At 42.1% G+C, this 16,985-nt stretch overlaps 1 protein-coding gene and 1 pseudogene across 4 annotated transcripts in view; one reads left to right on the top strand and one right to left on the bottom strand.

Moving 5' to 3' along the window:
- LOC128596650 (zinc finger protein 226-like) overlaps nucleotides 1-16,985 on the top strand; it is a 27,793-nt gene extending 10,808 nt beyond the window's left edge. The window contains exons 1-4 of one of the 4 annotated variants that reach the window (XM_053606242.1): nucleotides 4,228-4,365; nucleotides 9,103-9,164; nucleotides 11,866-11,992; nucleotides 14,797-16,985. In XM_053606242.1, the coding sequence (XP_053462217.1) occupies nucleotides 9,150-9,164; nucleotides 11,866-11,992; nucleotides 14,797-16,979 (2,325 nt within the window). In that variant the 5' untranslated portion in view covers nucleotides 4,228-4,365; nucleotides 9,103-9,149 and the 3' untranslated portion in view covers nucleotides 16,980-16,985. Of the gene's footprint in view, nucleotides 1-4,227; nucleotides 4,863-8,161; nucleotides 8,287-9,102; nucleotides 9,165-11,865; nucleotides 11,993-14,796 lie in introns of those variants that run through there. The other 3 variants (XM_053606244.1, XM_053606243.1, XM_053606245.1) reach the window with 3 other exon arrangements.
- On the bottom strand, nucleotides 527-2,470 carry LOC128596651 (DET1- and DDB1-associated protein 1-like; annotated as a pseudogene).

Below are 16,985 nucleotides of genomic sequence, written 5' to 3'. Positions count from 1 at the left end.
GGCACTGCCCCTGAAAGAATTTTTTTAAAAATATCTCTTAGCCAGGGGCAGCGCCTGTGGCTCAACGGAGTACAGCGCTGGCCCCATATGCCAGAGGTGGCAGGTTCAAACCCAGCCCCAGCCAAAAGCTGCAAAAAAAAATCTCTTAGCCAGGGGCAGTGCCTGTGGCTCAGTGGGTAGGGTGCAGGCCCCATAAACTGAGGGTGGCAGGTTCAAATGGCCCAGCCAAACTGCAAGAAAAAAATAGCCGGGCATTGTGGTGGGCGCCTGTAGTCCCAGTTACTTGGGAGGCTGAGGCAAGAGAATCTCCTAAGCCCAGGAGTTGGAGGTTGCTGTGAGCTGTGTGATGGCCACAGCGCTCTACCGAGGGCAATAAAGTGAGACTCTTGGGCGGCGCCTGTTGGTCAGTGAGTAGGGCGCCGGCCCCATATGCCGAGGGTGGCCGGTTCAAACCCAGCCCCCGCCAAACTGCAACCAAAAATAGCCAGGCGTTGTGGCAGGCGCCTGTAGTCCCAGCTGCTCAGGAGGCTGAGGCAAGAGAATCGCGTAAGCCCAAGAGTTAGAGGTTGCTGTGAGCTGTGTGATGCCACACCACTCTACCGAGGGCGGTACAGTGAGACTCGGTCTCTACAAAAAAAAAAAAAAAAAAAAGTGAGACTCTTATCTCTACAAAAATAAAAATCTCTTAGCCAGGCCCAGTGGCTCATGCCTGTAATTCTATTACTGTGGGAGGCCAAGGCAGGTGGATTGCCCGATTTCAAGAGTTGGAGACCTGCCTGAGCAAGAGTGAGACCCTATCTCTTATGCAAATAGGAAACCTAGGTGGGCATCTGTAGTCCCAGCTACTCAGGACGCTGAGGCAAGGGGATCCCTTAAGTCCAAGAGTTTGAGTCCATGAGCTATAATGCCACAGCACTCTACCAGGGGTGACAAAGTGAGACTCTGTCTGAAAAAATAAATACAAAAAAAAAAATGTGTGAGGCCCGGCATGGTGGCTCATGCCTGTAATCCTAGCACTGGGGGAGGCTGAGGCAGGTGGATTGCCTGAGCTCATGAGTTTGAGACTAGCTTGAGCAAAAGCAAAACCTCATGTCTTATAATAGCTGGGCATTGTTGTGGGTGCCTGTAGTCCGAGCTACTTGGAGGGAGGCTGAGGCAAGAGAATCACTTGAGCCCAAGCATTTGAGGTTGCTGTGAGCTATGATCTCACAGAACTTTACTGAGGGTGACAGAGTGAAACTCTGCTTCAAAAAAAAAATTGTGAAATTGTGTGCTCATTCTATACCCAATTCCTATTAAAAATTCCTCACTTGTTTTGAAGATGTCTATTTAGAACAAATTGCTTTGAAACCAGATTCCAAAAACATCCACACCTTTGATTTATTGATTATGATTAATGTTGTTAGTTCTAGAACAGAACTCACTTCCTTTTCATTATATGAATTTATCATGCAAAAGAATCTCATCATTTTTCCTACGATCGTAGTTTTGGCTTGGCTGATCACATCTCTAATATTGAAAACTATCTGTAAGTGAATGGACTGACAATGACAGGATTTTTTTTTTTAGGAAAGAACCTTTTATTGGGGTGGCCACAGAGCACCCACTAGTCCTTGATAAAATGACTGGAGTAAGATCGGGAAGGGCCGACTTCTGCACTAATGCTCAGAGTGAGGTCTGGGCATGGAATAGTTCCCCGTGGCAGAGTCTCAAAGGCCTGCACCGATGGGTGGGAGTGGGGAGAAGGCTGCTCAGCTGTCCAGGGGGGCAAGGCCACCTGCCCCTGCTGCACGGCCACAGCCGAACCCCTAGTGTGAAACCCTCACAGACACTGGTTCTCTGGAGGGGCAGGAAGGAGGAAGTGGTGGGGGCAAGGGTGGGAAGAAGGGTGAGGAACAATGTTACTGTTTTTTTATTTTTATTTTTTAAAGCATCTACCAACATCATACTTCTGGGTCTGGTATCCCCTTTAACCAACGCTTGATACATGTTACAACATAAATATAAACTCAAGGAAAATAAATACATCAGCTCCTACGAGGATGGAAGTGGTGCGGATGGCAGGGTGTGGGTGGGTCAGCAGGGAGGCGGGCGGGGTCCTTACACACGGCAGACAGGCAGGCGGGCCATTGAGGAGCAGACAGGGCCAAGGCGTCTGTAGGGAGTGAGTCTTGAGTGTCCTCGTGCATGTCTGGACTGTCGGTCCGTGCCACCTTGCGAGGGGGCGCCGAGCTCTCGCCTCCAAGTTCCACTTGCTCCTGGTCTCTCGGCGGCGTTCTTTTTGTCCCACTGCTGATGTAGGTAGCGCAGGAGAATGTCACGATGATCTGTTCGGACGGGTACTCTCGAGTGGGCAGGTAGGCTGAGGGACGTCGGTTACCCACGGAGGCTTTGTACACGGAATCGGCATGAAATCGACTAAAATCGCTTTTGTTGTAGACAGGCAATCCTTTCAAGAAATCTGCCATCTTCTGTTTCCTCCGTCGCCGCCTCAGCCGCCGCCGCGGCCACCACAGCCTCCTTAGTCGCCACCGCACAGTAACTTCCAGCCACAGCACCAACAATGACAGGATTTCGATATCTTTATTCTGTATGTTCTAAACTCTTTGTGGAAACACCCTCTAAGAACTGGCATAAGGCAACACAGCATAGAATTTCTTTCCATTACAGGTAAATTGAAATTGAAATCTTGGATATAAAACAACAAAATAATTTAAAGTATTTATTCACCTTTTTTCCCCTCCATGGCATATTGCCACTCCATAAGTAATTATTGTACTTATTTTTATTTATTTTTTCTCTATTCTTCAGTTTTATGAAGCACATACCAGCTTCTCTATCAGCACTTATTTTTTAATTTTTTTTTAGAGACAGGGTCTTTCTTGTCACTCAGGCTGGGGTGCAATGGCGTCATAATAGCTCACTGCAACCTCAAACTCCTGGGCTTAAGCAATTCCCTGTCTCAGCCTCCCTAGGGGGTGGGACTATGATGCCTTCAATTTTTTTTTGTAGAGGCAAGGCCTCTACAGGCATGAGCTACCAGGCACAGCCCCTTTCTATTAATATATGCATTTAAGGCTCAACATTTCACTCTATACATGTGAGTCTGTATCTCTATTTTCATGGTTCTGTGAATTTTTGCTTTATAAAATAGGAACTGATTAGTTTATAGCAAGTTAAACTTTTATTATTATGAAATGTCCTCAGTATGTCAAGTAATGCTTTTTTTCTTAATGTTCACTTGGTCAAATGTTAATATTACAACTTTAAAAATTATAGAAATAATTTGAGGCCTAGGTTGATATTTTTCTCTCTAAGATTTTTATTTGCTCTTTTGAAGGCCAGAATATACGAGCAAAACACATCCACATTTATGCAATCTCAGGGATTTGACATGTGGTTTCAATCCCTACGAAAAAAGGTCCAGTTCCCTTTTGCCTTTCTATGATGAAGCTTTCTGGAGTTTACCAGGAAGACTCTGTGATAGGCAACGGACTTACGTCCCTTTGACTCCTGGACTATGTCTGTCTTAGTCTATTCAAGTTGCTATAACAAAATACCATAAATGGGTAGAGTAAACAACAGAAATTTATTTCTCACTATTCTGGAGGCTGGGGAATCCACGATCAAAGCACTAGTAGATTCAGTGTCCGGTGAGGGCCCACTTTCTGGTTCATGAATGGTTCTCCTGGCTGTGTTCACACAGCTGACTCCCTCAGGCCTCTTTTATAAAAGCACCAATCCTCGTCATGCGATCTAATTACTCCCCAAAGCTCTATTTCCCAGCACTATCACCCGGGGAGTCAAGATTTCAGCACAAATGTGGGTGGGCAGGCAAGAATACAAACATTAAGACCTTAACAATATCTAAAGAGAAGGGAGGGATTCTGGGAAATGAAAACAGGCGCTCAGAGTAGTTGACCACTTCTGCCCCAGAAGTCTAGGACGTTCAGAAAGCGTATTCCTGGAGGGCTGTACTGTTGTCAGTTTTTCTCCTTCCTCTAGCATTTTGTGACATGTAATCTAGAGGGCCATGTAGTCTCCCACTCTTAAACTACAGTAAACCCAGACGTAAATGTTTTCCTCTGCGGAGTTCTGGGAAGCGTAGGTCCGACTGCATCCGCAGGCCCTTCCCACGCTAGGGAGGCGGTGCCGGAGAATTCTGGGAAGTGTAGTCCGGAAGCTCCTGCTAGTCGCGGGCACTTCCGCCACTGTAAGACGACGTAGCAGCCATCATTTCCTTGGTTTTTGATGGTTGAAATCATCTCCACAGAAATCTTTCAAACTTCCCGGAAATGTATTTGGGGCCAACAGCTATCGGACTTTTCGTTTGGGGTGAAAAAGGAAGATCAGCTAAATGCGGAGGTTTGAGTCGCGAGGGTGCTGTTTTGTGTTTCCCCGGGCTGGGTTTCTTTACGCTGGGGGTTTACCCGGTTAGGCCAACCCGGATCAGGTTTCGCCAGGTTTGAGGGTGTCCGGGCTGCCCTGTCCCCAACCCGACTTCCCCACCTACGAGGCACCCTACCCCTTCTTACGGTATCACATACGGTATCTCTATGTTCTCGTTTGATGTTCTATAAATGGAAAATAAAAGCAATAGCTTCCTAGGGTGATGTTTTGAGAAAAAGAGATAGTACAAAAAGCTTAAAATGAGCTTCAGTGAGCATATGAATCCGGTTTGCCCCTAACCCTGACCTTTTTTAGGAATGAGGCGTTGCTTTTAGCTGTTCCTGGAGGTAATATACACCGTGATTTATCTTGGATGGAGACACAACACTGGTATTTCACAACCATCTTTCCTTCTCCTGGTCCAGACTTCTCAAAGAGCCCTGCTCGGAGGAGGAGGGGCAGCAGAGCCCCACGTAAGACTTGTCATTTCCTTTTGCCAAGAAGATATTTACGCAAATTAGAGAATATGTGGGCCATGTACTCGAGCATGGGAAGTGATTATAATGAAGCACTAGTTGCTAAATCCTATTCTAAAGACACCTTTCCACCGCATCGTGGCTCTCAGAAGTAGTGGTGTTAGCTTTCCCATAGTCATCCTGCTAGTAGGAGGCAGAGCGAACATTGGAGCTTAGGTAGTTTGAGTCTGAACTTGAGTTCATGGTCTCTTTGGTATATTCTCTTTGAGTCAGAAAACTGGCTAGTATCGTGAAAACAAGTTGAGATTTCACTGTAGAAACTTTGAGAGCAGGGTTTGGGCTATTCCCTGAGTTTTAAAAAATAGTTTTCTCAACGGATTTTATTTTTAAAATTTCAAATTAATGGGGCGGCCCCATATACCGAGGGTGGTGGTTTGAAGGTGGCCCCTGCCAAACTGCAACAAAACATAGCTGGGCGTTGTGGCGGGCACCTGTAGAGAATTGCCTAAGCCCAAGAGCTGGAGGTTGCCGTGAGCTGTGATGCCATGGCACTCTGCCGAGGGCAACAAACTGAGACTCTGTCTCTAAAAAAAAAAATTCAAATAATGTTACAGAGGTAACATGTAAATCATGGAAAATTCTGAAGATACAGAAATGCATTTTTAAAAAACTTAAATTACCCATAACCTCAGTGTGTAGAAAGAGCAATTATTAATATTATGGTGCTTTTTGTAAGGTTATTCTTGTGCATATTTTTATTTAGTTGGAGCTGTTTGGGACTGATAGTACACTGTAGTCCTACTCACACTGTGATCCATAAAGTAGTAGTATTGGCATCACCTGAGTAGAAATGCCCATTCTTGGGCGCCACCCAAGATCTTCTGATTTAGGATTTTTGTAGTTAGGACCCAGGAATCTGCATTTCAGCAAGATCTCAAGGTCGTTTCTGTGCATATTTCAAGTTTGAAAGGGTCCTATTTGTAAATTCAGGTCTAGCAAATTGACCCTGCCAGAGGTCACAGGTAAAACTGAGCTAGCCATATTAGAACAGTACTCAGTCCAGTGATTTTTCCTTTCCACTAAGTATTGTTAACTGTCAAGTGTCTATGCAAAATCATGACATGAGCACAAGGCAGCTAGAGGTCTAAAGTCAAAATGGAGAGACTCAGAAGTCCTGAAGATATGTTTCTCCCAGGCTTTGGATAGTGGATTCATTGCCCTCTTTTGTATTAGAGGACTTCTACCAAAAGTGGGAATATCAGATACTAGTTACTATTAAGTAATGTTAGATGTTATTGCCAAAATTGTCATCATATTGCCATTACAATTGTTATTATTACTGTTGTTATTACTATGACTACTTTGTGGTTTCTTTTTTAAATTTTATATAATTTTAAGCTTACAGGAAAGTTGCAGAAAATAACATAGGAGTTTCATATGCTCTTAACCCAGATTCACCAATTGTTTACATTTTGCATATTTGTTCTGTTGGTGACCATAGCCACATACCACCAGGAACATACCTGTAACCAAAGACACACACACACACACCACTGGGAATCATGCATGGGATATCTTGGTTAAGAGCTAATTAGGAGGGGCTGGTTAAGGGGTTTTGGCTTATATTAGTTGAGTTGAGGAAAGTTAAAGGCAGTGAGACTTTGTTCTGGGTTGGGTACTATTAGTAAGTGGAGCAATTGTAGTAATTTTTACATAGGTGGTAGGAAAACAAGATTAGACTGTATTTGTCACTTTCAGTGAAGTAGTCACTTGTGCTCGCTGGGAGAGACAGTTATGTAGTTATTTTTGCCATTGCAGAATGTATTTGTCTCTGTGTTACAGACAGTCTTGTTCTTTCTTGTTTACCATGATCACTGAGTGGCCCTGGCTGATTCTTATTGATAAATTGAAAACACCAAGTTCTGGCTGTTGCTATTAGCTGTCAGGGCTATTTTTTTCCCCCTTTCACAACTTCATCGTACTTACATTTTGTTTTTGGCTTTTTGCTGAAGCATTTAAGAGTAAGCTAGAGGTAGTGATCAAAATGAAATTAATCACATCAATAATACACTATTATCTAATTTACAGTTCACATTTAAATTTGTTTTCTCAATAAAGTCTTTGAGACAGATCAAGGCCCAGCCTAATTGAATACATTGCACTTACTTTTTGTTTCATTAGTCATTGTATTTGAAATGACTCCTTAGATTTTTTTTTTTTTTGAGACAGAGTCTCACTTTGACACCCTTGGTAGGGTGCCATGGTGTCATAGCTCACAGCAACCTCAAACTCTTGGACTTGAGCAGTCCTCTTGCCTCAGCTTCCTGAGTAGCTGGTACTACACGTGTGTAGCACCACACCTGGCTAGTTTTTCTCTTTTTAGTAGAGATGGGGTCTTGCTCTTGCTCAGCCTTGTCTTGAACTTCCTAGCTTAAGCAATCTGCCTGCCTCAGCCTCTCAGAATGTTAGGATTACAAGTGTGAGCAACTGGGCCCAGCCAACTCCTTAAATTTTATTTTTCTTTTTTGCTTTTGATATTTTTATAGAGTATGGACAAATTATTTTGTTAAATGTTCCTATTTTTTGGTTCATTGTATATACATGATTAAATTCAGGCAATGCGTTATCGTCAGTGGTACCACAAAAGTGGTGAGGTGTCTTTCTTGGTGCATTATAGAAGGAGTCATGTTGGTTTGTGAGTTTGTTAACTTTGTCCCTTTGGATAAGGTGTCTTACCAGGTTATCTTTTTTCCTTTTACAGTTAATACTTTGAGGCTGTATAACTATCTTATTCCTCATCGAACTACAATTTTTAGCATCCATTGATGGTTTTCTAGTTGTCTCTCATTCTTCATTTATAAGTTTATGTGTTAATGCTATAAGAGGAACTTTCTGTTCTCACCCACTTATTGTACATTACTTAATTTACAACAGCATGGACTCTTTTTTATTCAAATTTGGTATGAGCTATCAAACTTGCTTTTAATTGTGGTATCAGGTTTTATTAAGTTAAGTGTCAAGGGAGTAAATTATTAGAAAAACAGCAAGAGATTTTCAGAAGTATAATCTACATCACATATGAAAATTTTGAGACTGTGTTGTTGTCCATTATTTCACTTCCAAGAAACATAGTTGACAGCGTCCTTTCTGCTTCACCAGCTCAGGTTTCAACTTGCTTGGCTTATGGATGTTGCCGGGAGGGTTTCATTTGTTTCCATCCAGGCAGATTTTACATTTCTTAATTTTTGTGTATCTCAAAACTTTTTTTTTTGTTTGTTCAGCAGGCCCAGTTTGGGTTTGAACCCGCCACCCCCAGTGCATAGGGCCAGCACTCTAACCATTGAGCTATGGTTACCCAGCCTCAAAACTTTTGTAATGACCTATGTACTTTCACATGACAACAACAACCTGTGAACTCCAGGTATCTTAAAATAGTCTAATGGTAGAAATCACTTTTTTTTTTTTTTTTTTTTGAGACAAAGCCTCAAGCTGTCCCCCTGGGTAGAGTGCCGTGGCATCACAGCTCATAGCAATCTCCAACTCCTGGGCTAAAGCGATTCTCTTGCCTCAGCCTCCCAAGTAGCTGGGACTACAGGTGCCCGCCACAACGCCTGGCTATTTTTTGGTTGCAGCCGTCCTTGTTGTTTGGCAGGCCTGGCTGGATTCGAACCCGCTAGCTCAGGTGTATGTGGCTGGCGCCTTAGCCACTTGAGCCACAGGTGCCAAGCCCAGAAATCACATTTTTAAGGATAATTTCAAACTATAGACTATCGTCTGCTTACTGCAATTGCAGCAAAACTGGCAGTATTAAGAGCTTTCTACCTTGAAATAATCCCACAAAGTTGGTATGACTGTTTTTCTCTCCCACTTGCAGGTGACAGAAGTGAGGTATAGAGATGTTAATAATTTCCCCAAGGTGACTAGTAGTGAGTAGCCCTGCCAGGATTTTAACCCATATATCGGTTTCAGAGTCTGCTCTTACATATTGTCTTAATGTATGCCATACCCAGAATAAGAATTACTACTGTGGAAGTACAGACACACTGGTGTGGTCGGACAGGTTGTGTACTGAAAGGGGTAAGCTGGATATCTGAGATCCATGTCATTTTTTTACTCATAAACCACATTTCTGCAGCCATCCCAAGGAACTAGTACATAGGCTAATTCACTAGGAGCAGCCACAGGGATTAGCAACATACTTGCACAGTTTTCCATTGACTTCTCTCTTCTTTTCCAGTTCTGCTTTCTTAGGGCTCTGTGCTTCCCCAGAAGGAAGAATTAAAAATGAGTATGTTCAAGGTGAGTAGAGCTTGCTTTTCTAGCAGAAATGCCATTTTTATATTCAGAGATGGGGCACATGTTTTTCTTTTTCAAAGAGTCAAGCCATTTGAGCAACTGTTGAATGTGCCAGGTGCTGGTTGGGGTCGTGTCTTCTACCTTACTACCTTTCTCTACTTAGAAATCAGCTGTTTTTATATTTCTGTAATCTCTTCACATGTACTTAGAGCCATAGAGTTGCATTTATACACAGAATGAATTTAATTTTTTTTTTTTTTTTTTTTTGAGACAGAGTCTCACTATGTTGCCCTTGGTAGAGTGCCATGGCGTCACAGCTCACAGGAACCTCAAATTCTTGGGCTTAAGCAATTCTCTTGACTCAACTTCCCTAGTAGCTGGGACTACAGGTGCCCGCCACAATGCCCGGCTAATTTTTGTTGCACTCATCAATGCTGTTTAGCTGGCCGGGGCTGGGTTTGAACCCGGTGCATGGGGCTGTACTGTAACCACTGTGCTAGAGGCGCCAAGCTATTTTTTTTCTTCATTTTATATAACATTCATTGTTAATTGTTACATTCTCATTGAGTTTATGTACCCAGTTTTTTCTTTCTTTTTTAAGACTAGTGAGGTGCATGAGTGAGAAGGGAAAAGAGTAGAACAAGGAGTTCAATCTGTAACTGACCACGAACAATCAAATGAGATAATTCATTACCTTCACCTGAGTCACAGGTACCCAATTTTTAAATTATTTTCTCTATATAGATAGTTTAGGGTTTTTACTATTTTAGGAACTATAGTGATGGTTTTCCTATATTTTTCCAAAAAAAGTCAATTTATGAAAAATGCTGTCCTTTAACATATTAGGTATTCAGAATTGAAAAGGTATGTGCTGTATTTAGTACTTAGGATGTTTTTTGTTTTTGTTTTTGGAGACAGGGTCTCGTTTTATCACATAGCTCACAGCAACCTCAAACTCTTGGGCTCAAGTGATCCTCTTGCCTCAGCCTCCCAATGCCCAGTTTTTTTTTTTTTTTTTCTTTTGAGACATACTCTCACTCTGTTGCCCCTGGAGTTGAGTGCTATGGCATCATAACTCACAGCAGCCTCTAAGTCTTGGGACTATAGGCAAATGCCACAACACCTGGCTGGTTTTTCTATTTTTAGTAGAGACGAGTTCTCAGTCTTGCTCAGGCTGGTCTCCAACTTTCAAGCTCAAGCAATCGTAGAGTGCTAGGATTGCAGACATAAGCCATTGTGCCCGCCCTAGGATGTGTTTGATAGAATATTCAAATATGACACAGTGCATCAGGATTTAATAACTGCTTTATTCAGAAAAAATATTGCTAAACTTTTTCCCATGCCTCAGTCTTATTTACTGGTATATCCTTTTTCATTTGAGTTGTTTTCTTTTTTAAAAAAATCAATGTAGGGTGGCGCCTGTGGCTCAAGGAGTAGGGCACCGGTCCCATATGCCGGAGGTGGCAGGTTCAAACCCAGCCCCAGCCAAAAACCACAAAAAAAAAAATCAAGGTAGTATGTGACCTTAGTTTAAAAAGTCTAGTAGTGCTAGAGGAGTTGTACTTGTTCATACCTCAGGACAACTTTATCATCTTCTTTTTTTTCAGAGACAGTGTTGCACTTTGTCATGCTTGGTAGAGTGCTTTGGTGTCACAGCTCACAGCAACTCCAGCTCTTGGGCTTAGGCAATTCTCTTGCCTTAGCCTCCTTAGTAGCTGGGACTACAGGCGCCTGCCACAATGCCCAGCTATTTTTTGTTATTGCAGTTTGACCAGGGCTGGGTTTAGAACCCACCACCCTCAGTATAGGAGGCCAGCATCCTACTCACTGAGCCACAGGTGCCACCCTTTATCTTCATTTTAAACATGAAAAAGTGTTGTGAAAAATGAGGAATCAGGCTTGGCGCCCATAGCACCACAGTAGTTATGGTGACAGCCACATACACCGAGGGTGGCAGGTTCGAACCCGGCCCAGGCCAGCTAAACAACAATGACAACTGTAACAAAAAATAGCTGGGTTTTGTGGCAGGTACCTATAGTCCCAGCTACTTGGGAGGCTGAAGCAAGAGAATCGCTTAAGCCCAAGAGTTTGAGGTTGCTGTGAGCTGTGATGCCATTGCACTCTACCAAGGGTGACATAGTGAGACTCTGTCTCAAAAAAAAAAGAGGAATCAGCTCCAGTTCACATGGAAAGCCAAGGATCTAGAGTCAAGGTATTATATTCAAGTGAAATATCAAGACAGGAGAGGAGAGAGGCACATATCACACTGCTTTTGGATTATTCCCGTGTATAACACTACTCCTCACCTTGCTTCCACTTCAGTGGGAAGACAAGTGTTAATCAAACATTGTTGGGACCAAACTGATAAACATATCTGGGGAAATTGGCAGTATTAATTAAAAACTAAGAACTTTTTTGCTCAGGATGCAAAAGTTAGAGTTCTAGGGAGTTTACTTACAGTACTACTCACTGAGAGCAATCATCAGATAAACATCATACAAAGCTTTCTTTTTCTAGCAACACTTTTGGTAAAACTGAGGAAAATCAGTGTATGGCATTAGTAAGAGAGAAAAAGGGCTGGGAAACCTACTATAAATGGCTTAGAATCCAGAGCACCTTCCCACCCATCCTTCCCACTTCATCTGTATTGCCTGTTTTCCATTGAACATTGGTTATAGATTGAGGGCATGTATTTTTGTTTCAGGAAGCAGTGACATTTAAGGATGTGGCTGTGGCCTTTACTGAAGAGGAGCTGGGACTGTTGGACTCTGCCCAGAGGATGCTGTACCAAGATGTAATGGTTGAGAACTTTAGGAACCTGCTCTCAGTGGGTGAGGGCAGCCTCCCTCTTTAGAATCTTTGCGACCTTGGAGTTTTAGGGTTTGAGGCTCTTACAGTGATTGGTTCCCTGAGTATGGGGACCTGACTTTCCTGATTCTTGTGGGATGGAGAGACTCAAGATGTTTCTGGTCTTTCTGAACAGGGTATTTTAGGTCTTTTTCATTTGCGTTTTTTTTTTTTGTTTGTTTTTCATTTGAGTTTTACAAAAGATCTGTAAATGGACAGAATACTGCCATACCTTGTCTGTTCATTTTCAAATTTCATTCCTCTCTCATTAGCAAATCATAAAACCAATTTACTAAATCTAACCAGTAATTTTTTTTTTTTTTTTTTTTTTTTGAGACCGAGTGTCACTCTGTCGCCCTGGCTGGAGTGCTATTGCATCATCATAGCTCACAGCAACCTCAAACTCTTGGGCTTAAGCAATCCTCTTGCCTCAGCATCCTGAGTAGCTGGTACTACACGTGTGTACAACCACACCTGGCTAGTTTTTCTCTTTGTAGTAGAAATGGGGTCTCGCTCTTACTTGGGCTGATCTCCAACTCCTGAGCTCAGGCAATCTACCTGCCTCAACCTCCGAAAAGTTCTAGGATTATAGGTGTGAACCATCTCGCTCAGCCCCCTAATTCTAATTTCTTAGGTCCTTAATTCTGATTTCTCTGGGTATGTATGTTTGTTTATCCGTCTGTACAAATAGATTCACATCTTGGGAACCTGTAGTATTGTAGTTGTAACCAAACTGAATAGCATGTGACTTTCTTTGAGCTTTTGTGGCAGAGCATATTCATTTGGGGAGGAATTATTTTTGTAAGAATTTTTTTTTTTTAAGAGACAGAGTCTCATTGTATCGCCCTTGGTAGAGTGCTATGGGGTTACAGCTCACAGCAACCTCCAACTCCTGGGCTTAGGCAATTCTCCTGCCTCAGCCTCCTGAGTAGCTGGGACTACAGGCACCCACCACGATGCCGGCTATTTTTTTTTTTTTTTTTTTTATGTAATTTGGCCTGGGCTGGGTTCAAACACGCCACCCTTAGTATATGGGCCAGCAACCTCCCACTGAGCCACAGGCACCACGCATATTTTTGTAAGAATTCTTATGTCTATTTCTTATTAATCCCCTATATAAGAAAATAAAATTCTGTTTCCTTATGCCTTACATTAGAGAACAAAAAGTCTTAGAAAATAGCTTGTGAGATAGCCTTTCCCTTAGAGCATTCGCCCAGCTGCATCCTATTTGCTTCTTCTAAAGTCCACATCCATAAAAAGAAATGTCTCTTACATTGTCACATGTACATTTTCTGTTTTTTTAGTTTATATGTATGGTATTAGAGGGCATTTTATGTAATGACACCACTACAGTGTGTGATGATTCATTGGTGGTTTCTTATTTTTTTTTTTCTAAATACTTATCACAAATTATTAAATTTATTTCACAGTTCACTAATAGACTGCATTTATCAATTTGGAAAACATTCTTGTTAAAGGCAAATGTAATATATCTCTATCCAAAAACTTTTCATACTTTGCTTTCAAAGAGATAGCATACTTTCCTAGCCTCTGAATTTTGGCTTTTATTTGGGAAAGTAAAAACAGAGAGACAGTACAAAAGCCTCAGAAGGATCACTTTCCTTTCACTCCAAGTGATTTTTAACACCTTTGATTTTTTCTTCAAAATTAACCCCCTTGGTGTAACCCTGCCTCAGGTATACATTTTTTCAACTTCTCAGTAAAACTGTATTTTCCAGTTTTTTTTGTATTTCCAATACTTTACTTGTTAAAACTCTTTTGTTTCTATGACATGGTTCAAACTTAAACTTGAATTTGGAGTTACAGAGAATGTTAGAAATCAAATTGGGGGGCGGCGCCTGTGGCTCGGTAGGGTGCCGGCCCCATATACCGAGGGTGGCGGGTTCAAACCCGGCCCTGGCCAAACTGCAACCAAAAAATAGCTGGGCGTTGTGGCAGGCGCCTGTAGTCCCAGCTACTCTGGAGGCTGAGGCAAGAGAATCACTTAAGCCCAGGAAGTGGAGGTTGCTGTGAGCTGTGTGAGGACATGGCACTCTACCGAGGGCCATAAAGTGAGACTCTGTCTCTACAAAAAAAAAAAGAAATCAAATTGGGATTCATCTGTGCCTATATTTCTTGAATATCTGCTAACTGCCAGGCACTATTCTGCACTGTGGTTATAAAACTATAAGCACTCTACAGTGCCTGTAGCTCAGCAGCTAGAGCACCAGCCATATACACCGGGGCTCAAACCCGGAGGGTTCAAACCTGCCCCAGGCCTGCCAAACAGCAATGACACTACAATAAAAAAACAGTCAGGCATTGTGGCGGGTTCCTGTAGTCCCAATTACTTGGGAGGCTGAGGCAAGAGAATCGCTTAAACCCAAAAGTTTGAGGTTTCTGTGAGCTGTGACTCCATGGCACTCTACTGAGGGCTACATAGTGAGACTCTGTCTCCAAAAAAAAAAAAAAAAAAACTATGAGTGCTCTAAAATATTTTTCCTCATTGATACTACATTATAGTAGGAAAGATATATAATTTGAAAAAAGATTTAGATATGTCAGTAGTTGTATTTTTAAATGGATTTCAGTGGTGCTTAGTTGAGAGCTTAGTAGACCACTTATTGGTTTCTGTCAGTATGTAAACCAGAAAACTTTCTATGTAGTGAAAAAGATAAGATGAGCCATCCTGAGGTTCCTTAAAGTCTCCATACTGTGTTCTAAATGTTACTTGAATCTTTGAACAAAAAATTCACCTGCTATATCTCTGAATTCCTTGTCCTTACAGAAGAGAACAGTCAAAGTGAGTTAAGGACTGTTCAAGATGGAGGATCAAATGAAGAGCTTTCCTGTTGGGAAATCTGGCAACAAATTGCAAATGATTTAACCATGTATCAAGACCCCTTGATAAATAATTCTCAATTTCATAAACAAGGTGATTCCCCCCACCAGGTAGGGATAGGACTGTCTATTCAACTTTCTGAATATGAGAACTATATGTTAAATCATAAAGCAGATGATCTCAACAATACTAGAAATCCAGAGTTTCTGACTCTGAGAAGCTGCGATTTTCTGAGGAAATCTTTTCTGACCACGTCACAGAATTACCAAAATGGATATCAGCAAATTCCCATGAAAAAAAAACTGTGTCAGTGTAAACAGGGTGTTGACCCCATCAGTTGGATTTCACATCACCATGATGATTATAGAACACACACAAGTGGAAAATGTCATAGATCTGATGATTATGGAAAAGACAGCATGAAGATTTTGACATTTGATCAGAACAGCATGATTCACACAGGACGGGAACCTTACCAGTGTAACAAGTATAAAAAAACCTCCAGTGATCTTTCCAGCTTTGATCTTCAACAGCAATTACAATCAGAAGAGAAATCTCTTACATGTATGGAGTGTGGAACAGGCTTCCATTATAGCTCATTTCTTCCTGATCAGAGAGTTCACATGGGAGAAAAACTGAAGTGTGATGAATGTGGTAAGGAATTCAGTCAAGACTCACATTTACAAAACCATCATAAAATCCACATGATAGACAAACCATACAAGTGTAATCAATGTGGGAAAGGTTTCAACCGTAGATCAGCACTGAATGTTCATTGCAAGGTCCACACAGGAGAGAAACCTTATAATTGTGAAGAATGTGGGCGGGCCTTCAGTCAGGCCTCTCATCTTCAGGATCATCAGAGACTCCATACTGGGGAGAAACCATTCAAATGTGATGCATGTGGTAAGAGCTTCAGTCGGAATTCACATCTTCAGTCCCATCAGAGAGTTCATACGGGAGAGAAACCATACAAATGTGAAGAATGTGGGAAGGGCTTCATTTGTAGCTCAAACCTTTACATTCATCAGAGGGTTCACACAGGAGAAAAACCCTATAAATGTGAGGAATGTGGTAAAGGCTTTAGTCGGCCTTCAAGTCTTCAGGCCCATCAGGGAGTCCACACTGGAGAGAAATCATACATATGTACTGTGTGTGGGAAAGGCTTTACCTTGAATTCAAATCTTCAGGCCCATCAGAGAGTGCATACTGGAGAGAAGCCATACAAATGTGAGGAGTGTGGGAAGAGGTTCGGGAGGAATTCACATTATCAAGTTCATCTAGTGGTCCACACAGGAGAGAAACCTTATAAATGTGAGGTATGTGGGAAAGGCTTCAGTCAAAGTTCCTATCTTCAAATCCATCAGAAGGCCCACAGCATAGAGAAACCTTATAAGTGTGAGGAGTGTGGGCAGGGCTTTAATCAGAGTTCACGACTGCAGATTCACCAGCTGATCCATACTGGTGAGAAACCATACAAATGTGAAGAGTGTGGAAAGGGATTCAGTCGTAGAGCTGATCTTAAAATTCATTGTAGAATCCACACAGGAGAGAAACCATATAATTGTGAAGAATGTGGGAAAGTCTTCAGGCAGGCATCAAATCTTTTGGCCCATCAGAGAGTCCACAGTGGGGAAAAACCATTCAAATGTGAGGAGTGTGGGAAGAGCTTTGGTCGGAGTGCACACCTTCAAGCTCATCAAAAAGTCCACACTGGAGAAAAGCCATACAAATGTAAAGAGTGTGGGAAGGGCTTTAAGTGGAACCTTAATCTTGATATGCATCAGAGGGTGCACACAGGAGAGAAACCATATAAGTGTGGGGAATGTGGTAAGTACTTCAGTCAGGCCTCAAGTCTTCAGCTTCATCAGAATGTGCACACTGGAGAGAAACCATACAAATGTGATATGTGTGGTAAAGTCTTCAGTCGGTCTTCACAACTTCAGTCTCATCAGAGGGTTCACACAGGGGAGAAACCTTACAAATGTGAGGTATGTGGTAAGAGGTTCAGTTGGCGATCAAATCTTACAATTCATCACAGAATCCATGTTGTTGATAAATCCTACAAAAACAATAGGGGTGGTAAGAATGTCAGGGAATCCACACAGGAAAAAAATCCTATGAAATGATTTTTT

This window comes from Nycticebus coucang, chromosome 10 (assembly GCF_027406575.1).
Source record: "Nycticebus coucang isolate mNycCou1 chromosome 10, mNycCou1.pri, whole genome shotgun sequence".
NCBI lineage: Eukaryota > Metazoa > Chordata > Mammalia > Primates > Lorisidae > Nycticebus > Nycticebus coucang.
The sequence above is the reverse complement of the archived record's forward strand: the minus strand, read 5'-3'. Positions and strand labels throughout refer to the sequence as shown.